At 55.0% G+C, this 16,809-nt stretch overlaps 1 protein-coding gene across 1 annotated transcript in view; it reads left to right on the forward strand.

Annotated features, from left to right (window-relative positions):
* Positions 1-16,809, forward strand: part of COL4A2 (collagen type IV alpha 2 chain) — a 117,874-nt gene that overhangs the window by 83,499 nt on the left and 17,566 nt on the right. Inside the window, exons 19-28 of the mRNA XM_081815516.1 lie at positions 4,348-4,440; positions 5,471-5,634; positions 8,381-8,453; positions 8,546-8,652; positions 10,212-10,413; positions 10,759-10,818; positions 12,247-12,303; positions 14,152-14,259; positions 15,104-15,438; positions 16,687-16,691. Coding sequence (XP_081671642.1) covers positions 4,348-4,440; positions 5,471-5,634; positions 8,381-8,453; positions 8,546-8,652; positions 10,212-10,413; positions 10,759-10,818; positions 12,247-12,303; positions 14,152-14,259; positions 15,104-15,438; positions 16,687-16,691 — 1,204 coding nt within the window. The remainder of the gene's footprint in view (positions 1-4,347; positions 4,441-5,470; positions 5,635-8,380; positions 8,454-8,545; positions 8,653-10,211; positions 10,414-10,758; positions 10,819-12,246; positions 12,304-14,151; positions 14,260-15,103; positions 15,439-16,686; positions 16,692-16,809) is intronic.

A 16,809-nucleotide genomic window follows, 5' to 3' on the forward strand; every position in this document is an offset into this window, starting at 1 on the left:
CAAGGCCGAGAGGCAGGACTAGGAGTGTCTATAAACCAGACAGGCATGAGCTCCTGCGGCCCGTGCTGCCCGGGGCGGCATCGGATCCTCGTGCAGAGTGGCTTTCCAGGTTCCTGTGTTTCCATGGCTCCTCTTTTAGTGGAGAATGCTCCGAGGAGGCAGGGAACCGTGAGTCTGTCTTTCAGCTTGCATCAAAAATGGTTATCTCTTCGGCTTCCAGGTTTAAAGGGTGGTTTTAGACGTTGTAAAATCTCCTAACAGGAACATCTCATCCCCTCAAGAGTTTGGATAAGCGAGGCTTTGGAAGAAAACGTGAGGTCACAATGTCTTTCTCTGTGATATGGTCCACAGTTTATCAGCCTCTTTCCGAAATACTTGACTTTAAATTCCCTGGTATCCTGCCCCCTCCCCCATGATCTCTTAGAGCTTCCTCTCTTCAGGCAGGGAGAGCATCATGTTGCTGACAGATAGTGTTTGATCTCAGTTCCAAGTCGGGCTCAGATCTGTGCTTTGGTTGTTCTGGGACGTCTGCTCCTCTTGCCATCTCTAGAGGGAAGATGCTTGGGCTCCTAGGAGCATCTGCGCACGTACGTCTTCCATTAAGCAATCAGCAGTCCCTGCTCTGATCCCATTTTGTCTTCTACAGTGAATGTCTAAGTTAGCATGCTTCTACTCTTCCAATTTTCCTTCAACTGGCAAAGCCAGATTCTCACATTCTTTTGAAAATTTTTAGGTGTAGATAATTCCCTGGAATTTGCCGAAGAGTTTGAGCAGTGTTATCTTTAATGTATTTTTATCCCGGAAGTACTATTTATTACTGTGACGTCAGTGATAATGGCCAAGTTTCTGTGAGCATTATGTTTCCTGAGTAAATGTTATCTGTTAAGTTTTCCTTTTTGGCAACAGAAAGTGATGTGTTAAAAGTTTTTAAAAGCATAAAAATTTGCCTCTTTAAGGGACTGTGATTGAAGGCTGACCTTGCCATTATTCCAGTAACTAAATTCCGTTTTCCTAAAGATACAAACACCATCTTGCTTTTTACAAATCTTGCTTATAGTAAGTCTGTGATTTACTAATATAAGTTATCTGCAAACAAATTAGTTTCTTTTGCATATTTTATTTGTAAATGCATGGAATAGTATCCAATAAATTTTATCAACCTAAGATATGAAAAGCATACAACTTAAGTTCTCCTTGAAATATTTCTCTTACTCCGTGAGACACATTGTTTCCAAATCACTTTTTTTTAAAAAAGCAGTCTCTTGTACAAAAAGTAGCCAACCATAATGGCCTTTTAAAACATTTTTGTGCATAGTCAGAATTTAATACCAGTGACCTTGATTCCCACACAGTTCTTCAGCTTTTCCCCTGGAATGAAATTCTTGGATTCCTTTCTTGTTAACTGCACTCCATCCTGTTTTATGTGTTGCTACTAATGAAAACCAGAATTTTTCGCTTTTTGCGGTTCCCACAGAACCAAACCATGAAGTCAGTTTTCTTTCTGAGCTAAATATTTTGCTTGCTCTTGGTTCTAGCTGAGTTCACTGAATCAAGTGTCGGGGCAGTTCCAGTGTTTTCTAGAACAATTCAGAATACTGCCAGCTTTGTTACAGCCCTTGGCCCTTGGCCCTTGGCCTCGTCAAGAAAACCATATTGAAAACATCTGAGAGGTGTGCTGCTATTCTGTAGGACTTGTGTGAAATTAGTTCATTAGATAAAGAAAGCACATAGCAAAGGGGATGCACCTCAGGATGGCCACTGGGTTCGCCAAGAGTGACTGTCTTTGTGTCAAACTTAAAATCCGACATCCCTGGAATATCCATGATTGAATACTTACCTGTCTGCTGCACTTCTCACAACATCGGGAGAACCTGGAGGCATAAAATAAAGCCCACAAAGTCCTCCGAGGCCTAAATGCCCTTGACCTGGTCGCCAGGGACCCGGGGGCACATCCCGGGGGCACCGTCCCGCTCCACAGGCCCAGGATGCAGCCGGCCACCTCCTTCCACGCTGGCCTTCCACGACGCCCCTCTGTCCTTCCCCTCTTAGCTCGCTGGCCATTCTCCTGGAGGTGCCTTTGTTGGCCCTCCCTTGTGTCTGCACCCTCCACCTGGCTGGAGTCCGCGGCTTCCATGAATTTAAGCTCAAGCTCTCCCCGGCTCTCCCCGTGTCTCCGGCCCAGGTCTGCACTGAGCCCCAGACTCGCTCAGACTGTCGGCCCGTCCCGTGGCCACCCTGCTTGGCTCGCAGACATCTCTATCCTTGTGCGTCCAACTGAACTCTGGGTCTCCTGCCACCCAGGTCCCCGACCTGCCCTGCCCTGTGCTGGGCCCTACCCCTCCCCACAGCCCCGGGACCTCAGGCCACAACCCTGGGTGTCTGTCGCGCTGACACCTCGCTCGCCCGCACCCTGGACCCCTCTGCCTCTTGACTCTGCCCGCTGCTCTTCACTCAACCACCGTGAAGCCACCACGGTGTGTGGTGTGGGTCTGCTGGGTGACCAGCCTCTCCTCTTTCTCTCTCCGCTCAAGTCTCTGCACAGGGGGCACGTAGATCTTTAACCTGTACATTGGTGTGACTTCCCTCCTCAAGACCCTTTAGGGGCCTGGGTGCCTCAGCTGGTTAAATGTCCGACTCTTGATTGCAGCTCGGGTCATGATCTCAGGGTTGGGAGTTCAAGCCCCACGTGGAGCCCCGCGTGGAGCCTACTTAAAATAAAACCTCTTTGATGGCTGCCTGTTGCCCTTGGGATAAAATCCACACCCCTGGCATGGCCCCTCCACCTGCCCTCCAATTCCTGGCTTCCCCCCTGCTTCAGGGGCTCGCGGACACACCCCTGCTGGTGCCCATGCTCAGCCGCTCTCTCTTCCTCTGCAGGTCCGAGGCTTCGGTCCTAGAAAGGGCTTTCCTGTCCCCCTACTTGAAATGGGCTTTCTCTGTTACTCTCTGGAAGCCCCCGTGCGCACAGGCCTGGCCATCCTTGGACGTTGTGTGTTGGTCTGTTTACCAGTGTGTGTCTGCACGTCCCACATCCGAACCACGAGCACCGCGAGGGTCTGCAGTCCTCCCTCCGGGTTGCGCGGCTCCTGGCACATGGCTGGGCTAGCAGAGACCGAAGCTGGACACACCAGTGTGTGAATGACAGACACCGTCTTAAATGTGTGGTGAAACCGAACGCACGGGACAGGAGTCGCTGCCGCCTTGCCATAAATGTAGTTACTTAGGAGCGCTCTGACCTCCAGGTCTGGCGTCGCTTTTCCAAGCAGAGAGCAGATGCCCTTAAAATCGGCGTGTCCTCTCCTCCCGGCTTCCTTGGTGGCCTCTTTCTCTCTGCCCGCCAGGTACCAGGAGGTGGGTATGGCAGCAGGTACTTCAGTGCGTTGGGGGTTTCTGGATCTGGGGCTCTGAGCACCGCAGGGTTTGGCAGCGAGGACAGGCTCTGGGGGACATTCCCATCCTTACCCATCAGTGCCGGTTCCCGGGAGCGTGATGCCTCGTCCCCACCACGAGGTGGCGCTGCCGTCGAGAAGACGCGGAGAGAGTTGTAGTCCTGAGAGCCTATTTCTTACGCTTCCCCGTATCCCTGCTCAGAATTATGGGAGCCTGGAGACGAGGCAGGGCTTCTGAGCGGCCCTGATCCTAGTCACTGGGGGTGAGGGTCGGGAAAGGGGAGGTGGGGTGCTGGAGTCGGATGGTCCCAAGTCGTCTGCCTTAACCTCACAGACCCGCATGTGCACCTGCCCAAGGGCAGAGCAATAGGGAACCGAGGTCATTTTCATATCTTGGTTTGTTTTGGTTTTTTGTCTTTTGGGGAACCCAAGGTTGTGTTGGTCTTAACGTAAATAAAATATGTGGCTGATTACACAGAAATATCATGAAGATGTCAATTGTTCCTTCAATCTATAAATGCCCATAGATTTTTTCTGGACATGAAAATCGCTTTTTTTGATTGTTATAAAAGAATGTGTTTAGTATTCAGAGTTTCAAACTATATGGAAGACCAAAAATAAGAAAGTACGGTTAGTAAAAATAAAACTCTAAGAAACTAAAAAAAAAAAAAATTTTCTTTAAAATAGAATAAAATACATGGCTGAAATGTGAAAACCTTTCTTTGGACTCCGTGTTTCTTAAAAGCAAAGGTTTTTATCTCTAGCCTTCAACAGGAAAACTAAACTCATAAGCTCTTGCTTCTCCCTCCATCCCTGGGGGGCTGCGGCCACAAAGGGGTGTCCCGGAATGGAGCTGCATCCGCTGTTGGGAGACCCGGGCAGTGACCCTTCCAACCCTGAGTTTGGGGAGAGCGGGGTCTCCGTGCAGCACTCACATCCCTGTGGGTTTTCTCCTTAGGTTTCCTTTTCGGCCTTAAAGGAGCAGAAGGGAACGTGGGCTACCCTGGGCCTTCTGGCTTCCCTGGGGCTCGCGGACACAAAGGATGGAAAGGTAAGGAACGTCATCGGGAATGCTGGAGGCAGGGCAGGAAGCCACTCCATTGTCCCGTGGTGTTACCCCGGGGCTGAGGTGCGTGGCACCCACCGCGCTGTCTGAGCACCCAGCCCAGTGCTGGCCCTCCTTTCTCCCGTCTCTGTCTCCCCCTTCATCACTGAACCTTTGGGGGGTGCAGAGCCCAGGAGGGACAGAAAAGAGGAGCAGTGACTTCTTGGGCTGAAGCAGATGATTCTTCTAAGCGCTCAGCTCAAAGGCAGCATCACGAGCCCCGCAGAGTTCCAGAGAGCGGTCGTCACAGCTCATGTCTCCCTGAGTTAGGGATTAGTCACCGGCGGGGACAGGACCGAGCAGGGTCCCCAGCATCTCGCCCCCAGTTGGTGGGCGAGGTGCAGTCGAACGAGCAGGAATAGGGAGTTTCTAGTAAAGAAATACGCTGCACCCAGGGGACGCTGCCTTTCTGGGGAAGGGCCAGCCCCGGTGGCCCTAAGCAGTGCACCCTGACCTTTGTGGCACACGTGGGGTGTGTGGGTGCCCCGTGACGGACGGGGCCAACCGCAGGATTCAGACACCGCTGTATACCGCTCGTCCCCGTGAGCCACCTCCTGTCACCTTCCATGCCACCAGCAGTGGTCTCCCAGGGCCCTGCCACAGCAAGACAGAGAAGGGAGGTCGAGTATTTCCTGCCTCCCACCCAGGGTCTTGGCCTTGGGCCATGGCTCCCCCTTTTCCCCAGCCCCTGGAACCCTGTCTCCCCCCAGCCCCTGACCTGGGAGGCCCCCGTTCCTCAGCTCCACACACACCTCGGTAAACGGCATGTTGTTTAGCATCTTGGGGGAACGTGGCAGGATTCCGCATCCCGGGGAGTAACTCCTGCTCCTCATCTCGGAAGCATTCCCCACGGAGCACGGAGCAGACGAGGTCCCGGAGTGCCTCCTCGTCGGGCCAGCCCCCACCGCCCTGGACTTCTGTCCCCTGCACAGCCAGGAAGTGTCTAACGAGTCTTTCCCTCTGCCTCACGCTGCAGGTGACGCTGGGGACTGTAAGTGCGCAGAGAGTGATCAGTTCATCGGGGGGCTCCCGGGGCTGCCAGGCCCCAAGGGCTTTCCCGGCGTCAGTGGAGAGCCAGGGAAGAAAGGGAGCCAAGGAGACCCCGGCCAGCACGGCATCCCTGGGTTCCCCGGGTTCAAGGTGAGGCACCAGTTCTATCGAAGCTCATAGGACATCCTTGACTGCTTTGGTTTATTAGATGAACATAGATTTAGACCAGCAACACTCACGGGCCCGGCGCTCCAGAAGGAAATTGAGAACGGCACAGCCACTGTGGAAAATGGTTTGAGGTTTCCCCAGAAAGTCAGGTAGAGCTGCCGTATGCCCCGCAAGGCCCACCCCCCACCCCGCTGGGAACCTCAGAGAATCCAAAACACGTGTCCACATAGAAACTTGTGCACAGATGTTCAAACTTATGGCTGATAAAAGCCGAAAAGTAGAAACAACTTAAACGTCCATCAGTTGATGAACGGATAAGCAAAAGGCAGCGTCCCCACACAGGGGACTATCCTTCAGCCCTCGAGAGGACAGGAGCTCGGGCACCTGTTACAGTGTGGACGAGCCTCAGAAACATGCTGAGTGGGAGAAGACTGTCCCAAAAAGAACAGATGTCATATGGTGCCATTCACAGGAAGTGTCCAGGACGGGCAGATCTAGAGCTAGAAGGCAGATCGGGGTCTCCAGGGGTGGCCGGGGGCGGGGCAGGGGGGATGGGCAGTGAGTGTGTCATGGCTGTGAGGTCTTCTCGGGGCGGGGATGAAATTGTTCTGCAATTAAAGATTAGTGATGGTTACACAATCTTGTGAAAATACCAAAAAAACCCAAATTGTATGCTTCAAAATGGTGAATTTTATGGTGTATGAATTAGATCTCAAAAAAAAAAAAAAAAACACCAACAACAATAAAACACCTAGCATCTTGAATGTAAAACATCTTACTGAACATTCACCTTTTGAAATTTAGTACAGAAACGATTAAGCGTTTTATGAAGTCACCCTTAACGGGATAAGAAGTGAGACCTCCAAGTAAACCATGAATTTCTAGGAATGTATGAAACTTCCCTGGCCGTGGACTCCCCATGTGTATCAACTAAGCCGACTTTAGTTCACGTCTATGAAAAGAGCATCTGTAGCTCTTTCTCTGGCAAGAGGTTTTAACCAATGATTTCAAAGCCAATTTTAGATGAAGGCAAAGAAAATACGCTTTGTTATTTATTTGTTTATTTTACTTAAAAAGAGAGCTGCAAGAGATTTAGAAAGTGAAAGGTCTATCGTTGTGCTTAGCAATAGAGGAAAAATTGCTCAGGACACCAGGCCAAGGACAGAGCAATCTGGCTCCGTGACCTGGTGCTGGGGAGGAGCAGCCCCATGGAGCTGCTGACACGGAAGGTGGTCACTCCTAACGGCTTCGTGGCACGGGAGCTTTGCAGGCGAAATGAGATCCAAAGCACCCTCCGCTCCATGCCTGCGAGGTTTTATCCAACTAAAAATAGTAGGCACTATGTTTTATCCTGGTTTAAAAATGATACCGTCTCCAAGTCCTGGCTGTCTTAGCTTGTAGATGCAGATGCGTACGTAGTGAGAGTTGCAAACTTACGAGGGGCAAAACTGGTGGAATCTTCGGTTGTTTATAAGATGATCAAATATTTCCTAGAAGCCAAATGGACCCCATTTTGTGCACCTGGGATGTCTAAAATCTTCCCCCCAACTGTATGACGCACCCGCCCACGGCGTTTTTGTTCAAAGACCTGTGGCATTTTGTTTGTTGTCTTGCATTTAAGTACATGTTTGTGGGTCTGGCAACCCCGCAGCAACAGGAATACCTGGGATGGGATTTTTTTTGTTTGTGTTTTGTTTTTTAATGTTTGTACCGGCAGAGTCTGGGAGAGCGTGTTTGAAGTCAGGAGTCAGTCAGTAAGTGAGCTCACCCGTCCATCTGTTTGCCCAGCGTACGTACTGAGCACCGTCTGTGTGCAACGCACTCCTGGACATGGAAAGAATGTTGCCCTTTTCTGCAGAGAACTAAATCAATAAGTCAAGTATCTGTGGAATTTTTCAGGACATTCCATTTCATTAGACCAACATTAAAAGTTCCCACGTTCTTGCAAATAACAACCACGATTTGCCGAAAACCAGCACATGACACATTCTAACATCCTGACCGCTGACCTTCTCATTTCTGCCCACTGAAAGACCTACGCTAGATTTCACAGCCTACAATGTGAGTGTCCCTGTACTCAGCTTGTCTCTAAAGGATGATTTTTTTTTTCCAGCCTTAATTTCAGTCTGGAAGACAAGCTGTCCACAAAGGACACTGTTGCTCTCAACATTGAAGGAGCACAAATTTCCATCCTTTGTACTTGGAGGCTTAGTACCTGCTCAGATTCTAAATAACGTAGTTAAGAGTTAGCAACCTTGTGTTTGTTTTGCTTCTCAAACTCTCAAAAGTTCACGAGCGTGTGAATCCCTGGGAGTTGGTTGAAGTACAGATTCTGGTTCGGTGCCGGGTAGGGCCTGAGGCTCTTCGTTTCTGACAAGCCTCCGGGAGAGGCCGATGCTGCTGGTCCGCAGACCACACCGGGAGCGGCGAGCTTCTGGTTTTCACTATACAGCCACATAGGGCTACTTCATTATGTTTTAATGATGATCTGAAATTTAGAAGTCAGTCCCACTGGCCCCCTTCAAGTGCTCAGTGGCCGTTTGTGGTTGGTGGCTACCAAAGTGGACGGCCAGGGACGGAGCGTCCTCGCAAGGCAGAAAGTTGTTTGGGGCAGTGCTGTGCTTGATGGTGGGTGGGGGCTCCCAGGCTGTACGCCGTGAAACTCCTCACCTTCCCAGGGGCCCTTAACAGAATGAAGGAGGAAGGCGTTGTGTGTTTGTTCCCACAGGGCACCCCTGGCAACGTTGGACCTCCCGGGCCCAAAGGGGTGAAGGGGGATTCCAGAGCGGTCACCACCAAAGGTCAGTGTTCAGGGCCCGGCAGTTCCTGGACCCACAGTCCTCCAGCAGCTGCTCCTGCCTGAGTGGCCCTCACACCGCAAATCCTTTCCCAGGTGAGAGGGGACAGCCAGGGGTCCCAGGTGTGCCGGGGCTGAAAGGTGACGACGGTGTCCCGGGCCGCGACGGACTGGATGGCTTCCCAGGCCTCCCGGGAGCTCCGGTGAGTCGAGCGAGGGGGGGGCTGCACCGCCCTGGTCCTGATGGGTCTGGGTCTGCGCCCCTCGGACGCCCGCGGCGCTGACGCTGTGCTGAATGCCGCGCAGCCCGGACTGTTGCCACGAGCAGCAGTCCTGCCCTGAGGAAACAGGGAGGTGGGTTGGAAGCCAAGCCCAGAGGGCACAGGGGATGGTGAGAGTAAGCAGAGATGCGTCCCGGTGGAGCACAGACGGGAGTCTGGAACGAGGCCCCGGGCGGAACCCGCTGCAGGCTCTCCGCCAGGCCCGGGGGCCTCGGGTGTCCCTTGCCTTGTAGACGGCTGTCCTCCGCCTGTGTCTTCACATCGTCGTCCCTGCGTGCGCGCTGTCTCTGTGCGCGAATCTCCCCGTCTGTGGGACACCAGCCTCCCCTTACCCTGACGGCCGCCACGGACCCCGTTTCCAAAGCAGCCACGTTCTCGGGCCGGGGTCGGGACTCCAGCATCCCGGGGGGACGCGGTTCCACCCACAGCACGTCCTTGTCAGAGCCTCCCACCGCGGTTCCCCGCGCCAGCTCGTTGGCCTCACGCCCAGGCCAGGCCCGCTCACTCCACCCGCGTCGTTCCCACCACAGCACTGTTTGGTCTTCGGAGCACTTCTCCTGGGCTCTTGGAAAACACCTGGGCTGTTCGTAACCTGGCGTCGTTTTTCTAGTTACAACCCTGAGAACCATTTTCGGAAAGGGTGGGTGTGGCACAACCATACCAGCCGGCTGCTGCGTGCCCACGCCCAGCGTGTGCCGGCCTCCCCCGAGGCTCGTGCGCACCGACGGCGGGTCCGTCTGCGGTCCTGGGGTCTCCGCGGGGCCGGGAGCCGCGGGAGGGCAGAGAGGTGGGACGCTCAGGAGCGCCGACGGGCTGCCACCTGCCCCTGGCGCGTCCCAGCCTCACGCGCAGCTCTCGGGCGGACGGGCTGGGACTTGGCCGCCCTGTGACACTGGCCCATTCAGATCCGCTCAGCACGGAGCCGGCCGCGTGTCTGCCCCCGCTGACCTCAGTCCCCTAACCCCGCGCCCACGGCCCCCTTTTATCGCTCCACCGCCCCTCTCCTTCTGTACCTGCTGGGCACTTTGACCCACGGGGAGCCCCCGCTTCTTCGATCTGGTCTTGTCTCCTTGCTCCAGTGAGCTGCTCTTTCTGGTCCAAATCAAAGACTGTCTTCCCTCTCAAGATGGATCGCCCCTGTGAATGGGGGATACGTCCCAATACCCCATGTAGCAGTAGGAACGGTGTTCCTCCGGCATTAATCCGAGCCTGTGCTGAACTGCTCCCATCAGAAGCTTCTGTGAACGAAGGTCCCAGCTGGGGGACGCCAGAGGCTTGGGGAGAGGACAGTAAACACTCAGACTGATACAGAACCTGCCTTGATTTCGTGCTTGGTCAGACCGTGACGGCAGGTGCTGCTAATGTCCGCCATCCTGCTCCGCGTCCATCACACCAGCTCGGGGGAACGGGAAGGAGAAGTGGGATATGGCTGCCTTTGAGGTTTACGTGGATTTTAAGAGATAAACTGAATTTTCATACAGGGTGATGGCATCAAAGGCCCCCCAGGGGACTCAGGTTACCCAGGAGTACCTGGCACTAAGGGCGTTCCAGGAGAAAGAGGCTCCCCGGGACTGGGCCTGCCCGGCCCCAAAGGCGAGCGTGGTTTCCCCGGAGATGCCGGATTACCTGGACCACCAGGCTTTCCCGGTCCCCCCGGCCCCCCAGGCACTCCCGCACAAATAGGTATGGAGGAAGCCTCTCTTCATCTTTCAGTCACGGGACACTGGCCCCAACACCCACTGTCCTTCTTTGGCAATGTGTAAATTCCCCCAGGGGCCCTGTGAGGATGCATGTTGCACCATCAGTTCTTGGCATGTTCAAGTGACCCTGACCGCGGGGCTTTCCAGGCCCATCAGACTCTGGTCACACTTGGATCCTCTCCCTCGGGTGCTGGGGTCATGGGGGCTCTGCACAGAAGCTCAGAAATGGGGCTTGGATTCCCCGCCAGCCCGGCCTCCCCGCAGCACGCACCCCTGGGGAGGTCCCTAAGTCTCAGCCGCCTCACTCCTGCATTTGTCTTGTTCCCAGACTGTGACACAGGTGTGAAAAGGCCCATCGGAGGTGACGGACAGGAGGCCGTGCAGCCAGGTACTGTAGTGAAGACCAGGACGCTTTAGGACACTTCAGAGCTTTTGGTTTATGAAGTGTGTGACTCACCAGCAATTGCTGTGACCTCCGCCGGAGAGCCTGCAGGTGCAGTAAGAAATGCAGATGGTGCAAGGCTTGGAGGGGCACACCCTCGCGTCCTCTTGTCACCAAAGGCAAGGCAAGCGTAATGCAGCGTAGGGTTACCTGGTTTTCCCACCAATATGAAGCATCAAGCTACAGTATTGGTAAGAACTCAGCAGATAAGTGTGGTCACACTGAAATCTATGCATGTATTCATCCGTGTGTGTGTGGACTGTACGAGGAGGGGTCTGATACCTGTCAGAAGAGAATGGGGCCAAGCGATGGATAATGCTAGAAAGAACCAGGGCTGATGGAAGGGGACATGTGGTGACCCCTAGCCGAGGCCCAGAGGTGGCGAGGTGGACAGGAGAGACTCCATCGGAGGCTGAGCCGCCCAGCATTGAAGGTGCACTGAGGAACCCCAGTGGGAAGCCAGGATGAGTGCAGGGTATGAAGGAAACTTCGCCAGCCTCGGTCAGGATTTTGAAGAGGTTTGTGTGGAGTATAGGTTCTCCAAGAACATGAGCATGCAGCAGGTCGCGAGCGGCCGCTGAAAGTTTGGGTGTGACTCTCAGGATCGAGGTCGGGTTGCAGAAGTGACGTCAGGGTCCGTGGGTCCCTGCACGAGGTCGGGGCGGACGTGTGGGCACAGATCAGGCACTCGGGGTGAGGGTGCAGGGCGGGCACTGCGGTGCCTTCAGAGAGCTGCTGGGAGGGCCCTGAACGTGAGACTGCAGGCCAGAGCCCGTGACCCCGGAGACCTCCGCTTCCTTTATCCTGATGACCTGGGCTGGCCGGTGTGCAGCCCGGGACCCCTAGCGCCGCACAGGAGGCCGGACGACACAACACCCCCCACCCCAACCGGAAGTGGCCACAGCCCGTTTCATTTCTCACGGCTCACAGCCGCTCAGCGCCGTGGCTAATTCTGGAAGGATTCAGAGTCCAAAGGAGAAGTCAAAGAGTCCCTTTAGCAATCACTGGCCACCTCCATCAAGTGGGGAACATCAGAGGAAGACAGGCAGTCCCAGTGGCAGACTGGGATGGACCCAGAGTAGCTTAGCGGTGCCAGACGACGGCCCTCGGTGCAGGTGACCGCATCGCCAGCCCGGTGCCCGGCCCGTTTCACTGCACTGATCTCTCTGGCCCTTATCCTAAAATTCTGATTCGTTACACAAAGAAACTAGACCTTTATTTACACTGGAATCAAGATTAATTAAATCATTAAATGACTCTGATCATAAAACAGTGGCCGCTTTTCATGGCAGCCGCTTCCGCCTATGGCAACTCGTGAAGCGGGGAGAGTCAGCGTGAGAGACGCCCCAGCTCCTCTCTTTTCCTCTCCTCCAGATTGTGTCGGAGGGCCCAAGGGATCGCCAGGCCTGCCAGGACCCCCAGGCCCCACAGGTAAGCGGGAGGCGTCTCCCCCCTCCTCTGTGTCTTCGCTGTCCCTGTCCCTCTTGGCTCCTCTTCTTGCTGCCCCGCCCTCCTCCCTCCCAGACGTCACAGACCGTGGTCACTCATGTAGGGTCGCCCAACCACAGCATCCCCGTGAATCGAGTAAGGTTCCAGGTGGCAGAGCCCAGTGTCCACGTGCCCAGTCGCGGCATGGCTTTTCAGATAAGAGCTGGGGTCTGGGCAGCCTCGCCCCTGGCGGACCCCCAGATGCTTGTGTCTGTCAGCCCGGGACAGACGAGTCCTCAGACCCCGGGAGCTCCTCCTCTGGCTGCCGCAGGGCAAGGGAAAGCGCCCCGATCACTCCGATCACTGACTCGGCGCTGAGAGCATGGGGCACGCGGCTCTTCCGCTAATTAGCGGGGGGGCCTCGGGCACCTCTCATCCCTTGTGGGTCTTAGTCTTCTTGGCTCTACAAGAGGAATAATACAGGTGTTCTGGACTCCTCCCGCTTTGCAAATGACAACCTTAACACTGCACGTGATACACTGTGGGGGAGGTCCTATATAAACTGTGAAGTGCCGAGCTAGTGAGAGACAACCCCAAGACTGGAAAAGTCCGTGGCTTTATGGTACACATCCCCGAGCTCAAGGGCTTCTCCCAAGCTCACAGTGCCCGGGGTCTGGGACCAGCAGGGCGAAAGGCACAAGTGTTATTTGCACTGAAACGTCCCCGGGCTGCCTTCTGAGGACCCAGCATGCATCTCCCTCATTGCATTATCCACACGGCACTGTGACCTTCTCCCGCTCTAGCTCTGAACGTCTGTCCGTCCACAGACGCCGACCCAGCCACCAACGGCGGGCCCCAGGGGTAGCAGCCTGTGGAAGGACGGTTTTCAGCAGCAACTGGGTGGAAGCAGGGCCCAAAATACACATGAGCTGCGTGTGAGGAGGGTTTTGATCATGTTTTGACAACATGAAGCTTCACGAGCTCATAGATTCCACATCTCTGGTGCAGACTGATACTCCATCCAGAACGTGACTGGGGGCTTGCAGAAAATGCAGAAAATGGTGTGTGGTGTTTCCCGCACACACAGATCCCCCAGAAGGGCCCTGGCCCGTGACCCCAAGGCCGCAGGAGAGCTCAGAGGCAGCATGTCGGGGTTCTGTGTCCTGTCTTCTTTTTGGGTGCACCCGCCCATAGGCCTGACTATGATCACCTTTCAGGGACTGACTGATGAGTTGAGCTCACCAAATGCATCTTCACTTCAAACAACTTGAGAAATGCGTCTTTTGCTTTATTCTGTCTGTCGAACCTTATCCCCGTGTAGGACGTCCTCTACGCAAAGCCCTTTTATTCTGTTCCTCAGATGAAGGGAATCTCTGAGCCTCAGACCAGACAGACACAGAGACATGCGTAAAAAATATCTCGAGTTTGCTTCCCAGGAAAAGGGTCAGATCAAAGACATCCAAAAGTACAGGATTCGTTCATTTAGCTGGTCTGAGGTTTCCTCTGCTGTTCCGTCTAAAGCATCCATTCCAAGTACGACAAGTCAACATTTCTCAGATCTGGGAGGACTGGCTCTGGGTAAAGGATTCAGCCAAGTCTGGAGGGAAGGCTTCTACCAGTGCCCTCTGGGGAGGGCATAAACGGACACAGCTGCGGGGTCAGTGGGGTTTGCCATGGGCATGGCCAGCCATCGAAAGCACCCTTTCAGGTGACATCCCCCCGCCTTGTTGTTTCCCAGGCTCACGAGGACCGTGTGAGGTCGCTGCTGAACCTGACCATCTCCCATACATTTGCTGCTGGGGTTTGCTCATGGGGCTCTGATGGGTGTCGTGGTTTCTTTGGGTTGTTTAGGTGCCAAGGGCCTCCAAGGGATACCAGGACTCTCGGGAGCTGACGGAGCACCAGGGCTCAGGGGTTTCCCTGGAGACCCAGGTCGTGAAGGATTCCCAGGACCCCCAGGTAAGGCAGGGTCAGACCCTCATGCAGCCCCGTAGGTTTGGGAGGCGACTGCATGTGATGTGGGTGCCCCAGCTGTCTTGTCTTTGGACGCTCAGAAACTGTCAACACGTGCTTGATGACCACTTTGTTCCTTGGTTGGGAAATTAAAAATTCTCCACCTTCCCATCACTCATGTCATGCTGGAGTTTTGCATAAGATCCCTCCAGCTCCTACAGGAAAAAAGAGACAGGTGTGCAGAACGATTTTCTCTGGTTGATGCTGAACATTCTGAAGGCAACCCAATGCTGTCCTCTTCTGAGTCTGTCACCAAAGGCACGAGGCCCTCAGGTCGTCGACTCCAATCTCTCACTCACCAGACAGCACACGAGGGTGTCTATGCTCCACTGAGCTGCTCGCTCTCGAGCTTGCGCTCGTCTGAGCAAGCGCTCATCTACATTTGACACGGCAAAGAATTACAGAAGCCGTCGGTGACTAAAAGAGCATACGCCTTTTTCCTGCAATTGGAGGGAATTCTGTCCTCACTTGCACACATAACTTGGAAGGTCCAGGGGAGGTATTCTTTCGGGAATCTTAGTACAACAAGGAAGCCCATGAATTATGAAGATTCAGGTCCAAGAAGCAGATGTTTCTAAAGGTCTTCTGCACTTGAGCTACATTGCGGGGCTGGGGGCCAGATGGTGGAGCGGGGCGGAAGGCTGTGGGTCCCAAGGTGGGAGACTGGGCAAGGGCTTGAGCTGAGGCCCCCGACTGCCAACCTTGCCATTTGCAGCCTCTTTCTGATACCTGTCTTGGCCCATCATGATGCTAACCTGCAGTTATGGGGATGACCCATGTTTCATTTCAGGGTTCGTGGGGCCCCGAGGATCCAAAGGTGCAGCAGGCCTTCCTGGTGCGGATGGACTCCCGGGTCCCACTGGTCTGCCAGGCCCCATTGGGCCCCCAGGGGACAGGGGCCTTCCCGGAGAAGTTCTGGGAGCCCAGCCCGGGCCCCGGGGTGATGCTGGACTGCCCGGACAGCCCGGGCTGAAAGGCCCTCCAGGAGAGAGAGGCCCACCTGGATTCAGGGGTAAGTCCTCACGGAGGGAGGGGAGCGGGGAGCCCAGTCCCACGTCACCGTGGCGCAGAAAGGTGGGTCCGAAATCCCTTCCGGGATTTGATGAAAACCACAGGCTGTATGGAGTGCGTGTTGCTTTTTCTCCCCCACACTCAGTACCAGTATCCCTTTAGAAGGTCTTAGGACACTGATCATCCTGGGTTTACGTTCCATAGCCAGGACGGGGTGGCCTTCTGAGCTTTCACACGTACAGACTAATGATGCTCGTAGTCTGTTCTCAAGCTGGGGGGGAGCTTTCTGCAGAATGTGTGGTGCTGGTGTGAAGGGAAGAGGCCATGCTGAGGAATAGGGCGAGGCAGAAGACAGAATGACGTGGGGCCCAGCTTAAGCGGCTGGTGTGAAAACTGACGGAGTGGGACATTTTAACGTCCGCAGCATCATCGGTGTAATGTAAGGAAGTAGTCTGGTGCGTGACCAAGGCATCTGATGGCTCTGTGAATCCAGTCTATGCAGAACTGGCATCCGAACCCCAAGCACCCTTGGTCCGTGGGAGACTGGAAGTCACTGAACAGCAAGCATTTACGTTCGGTGCGCAATGCACCGGAGACCACCAGAGCGTTGGTGTTGCCCGCCGGATACGGAGATGCAGGAAGAGCCGTGACTTCACGAATCGACTCCTCGTCAGCGGCCCGGCTGTCAGTGCCAGCTCCCAAGCCCGGGCAGAAGTGGTGCAGGAAGCGGGTGGCCCGTCCCCCCAGTGTCATTGGGCCTCAGAACACTCAGGCGGAAGAAGCCTGGTTCTCGACAGGCAGGTGAACTCACCAGGCTCAGGAGCGCCACTGGGTTCTCGGATGAGCCTGTCTGTTTCCAGGAGGCCTGAGGCTGGGGCTGGGGGAGGGGGGACGGGGCAGGGGGTCCCATGTCGATCACATCCCCACTGTCGACTGAAGAGGAGGACCCCGAGCCTGGGTGCCGGGCTTCACCGAGAGATCCACTGGGGGGAGGCTGAAGAACTGAAGGAGGAGCCTGAGAGGGCCAGAGTGCACACACGGGCTCACACTCACGCACGGTCCACAGACTCGTGCATATACATATCCACAGGCTTATTCACACACGCACATGCCTGCTCGTACACACGGAGACCCACACGTGTGCCCACACGCTCTCACACGATCACGTCCACACATCCACACTCACCCTCTTACATATCAAGCAGGTACACGGGCCGTGGGTAAAGTCACGCAGCGGCGGGGACCCTCTGCCGGGACATCTGCGTCTGTCCTTGCCGACGTGGCACCCCCAGTCGGTCATGGAGCTACGGGCATCGCTCCTCGGAGGCCGGCCGGCTGGCAGGACAGCATGGGGCGCGGCAGCCTCCCCGGAGGCTGTTTAAAGGAGCGGCGGCACCGTGCCCCCAACAATCTCCGTGCTCTCCGGCTGCACAAACCACCCAGGCTCTTCACAGGGGGCCCTTCTGAAGGATGTTCTTAAACGTA

Source organism: Leptonychotes weddellii, chromosome 3 (genome assembly GCF_054177405.1).
Source record: "Leptonychotes weddellii isolate Sample4059 chromosome 3, ASM5417740v2, whole genome shotgun sequence".
Taxonomy (NCBI): domain Eukaryota; kingdom Metazoa; phylum Chordata; class Mammalia; order Carnivora; family Phocidae; genus Leptonychotes; species Leptonychotes weddellii.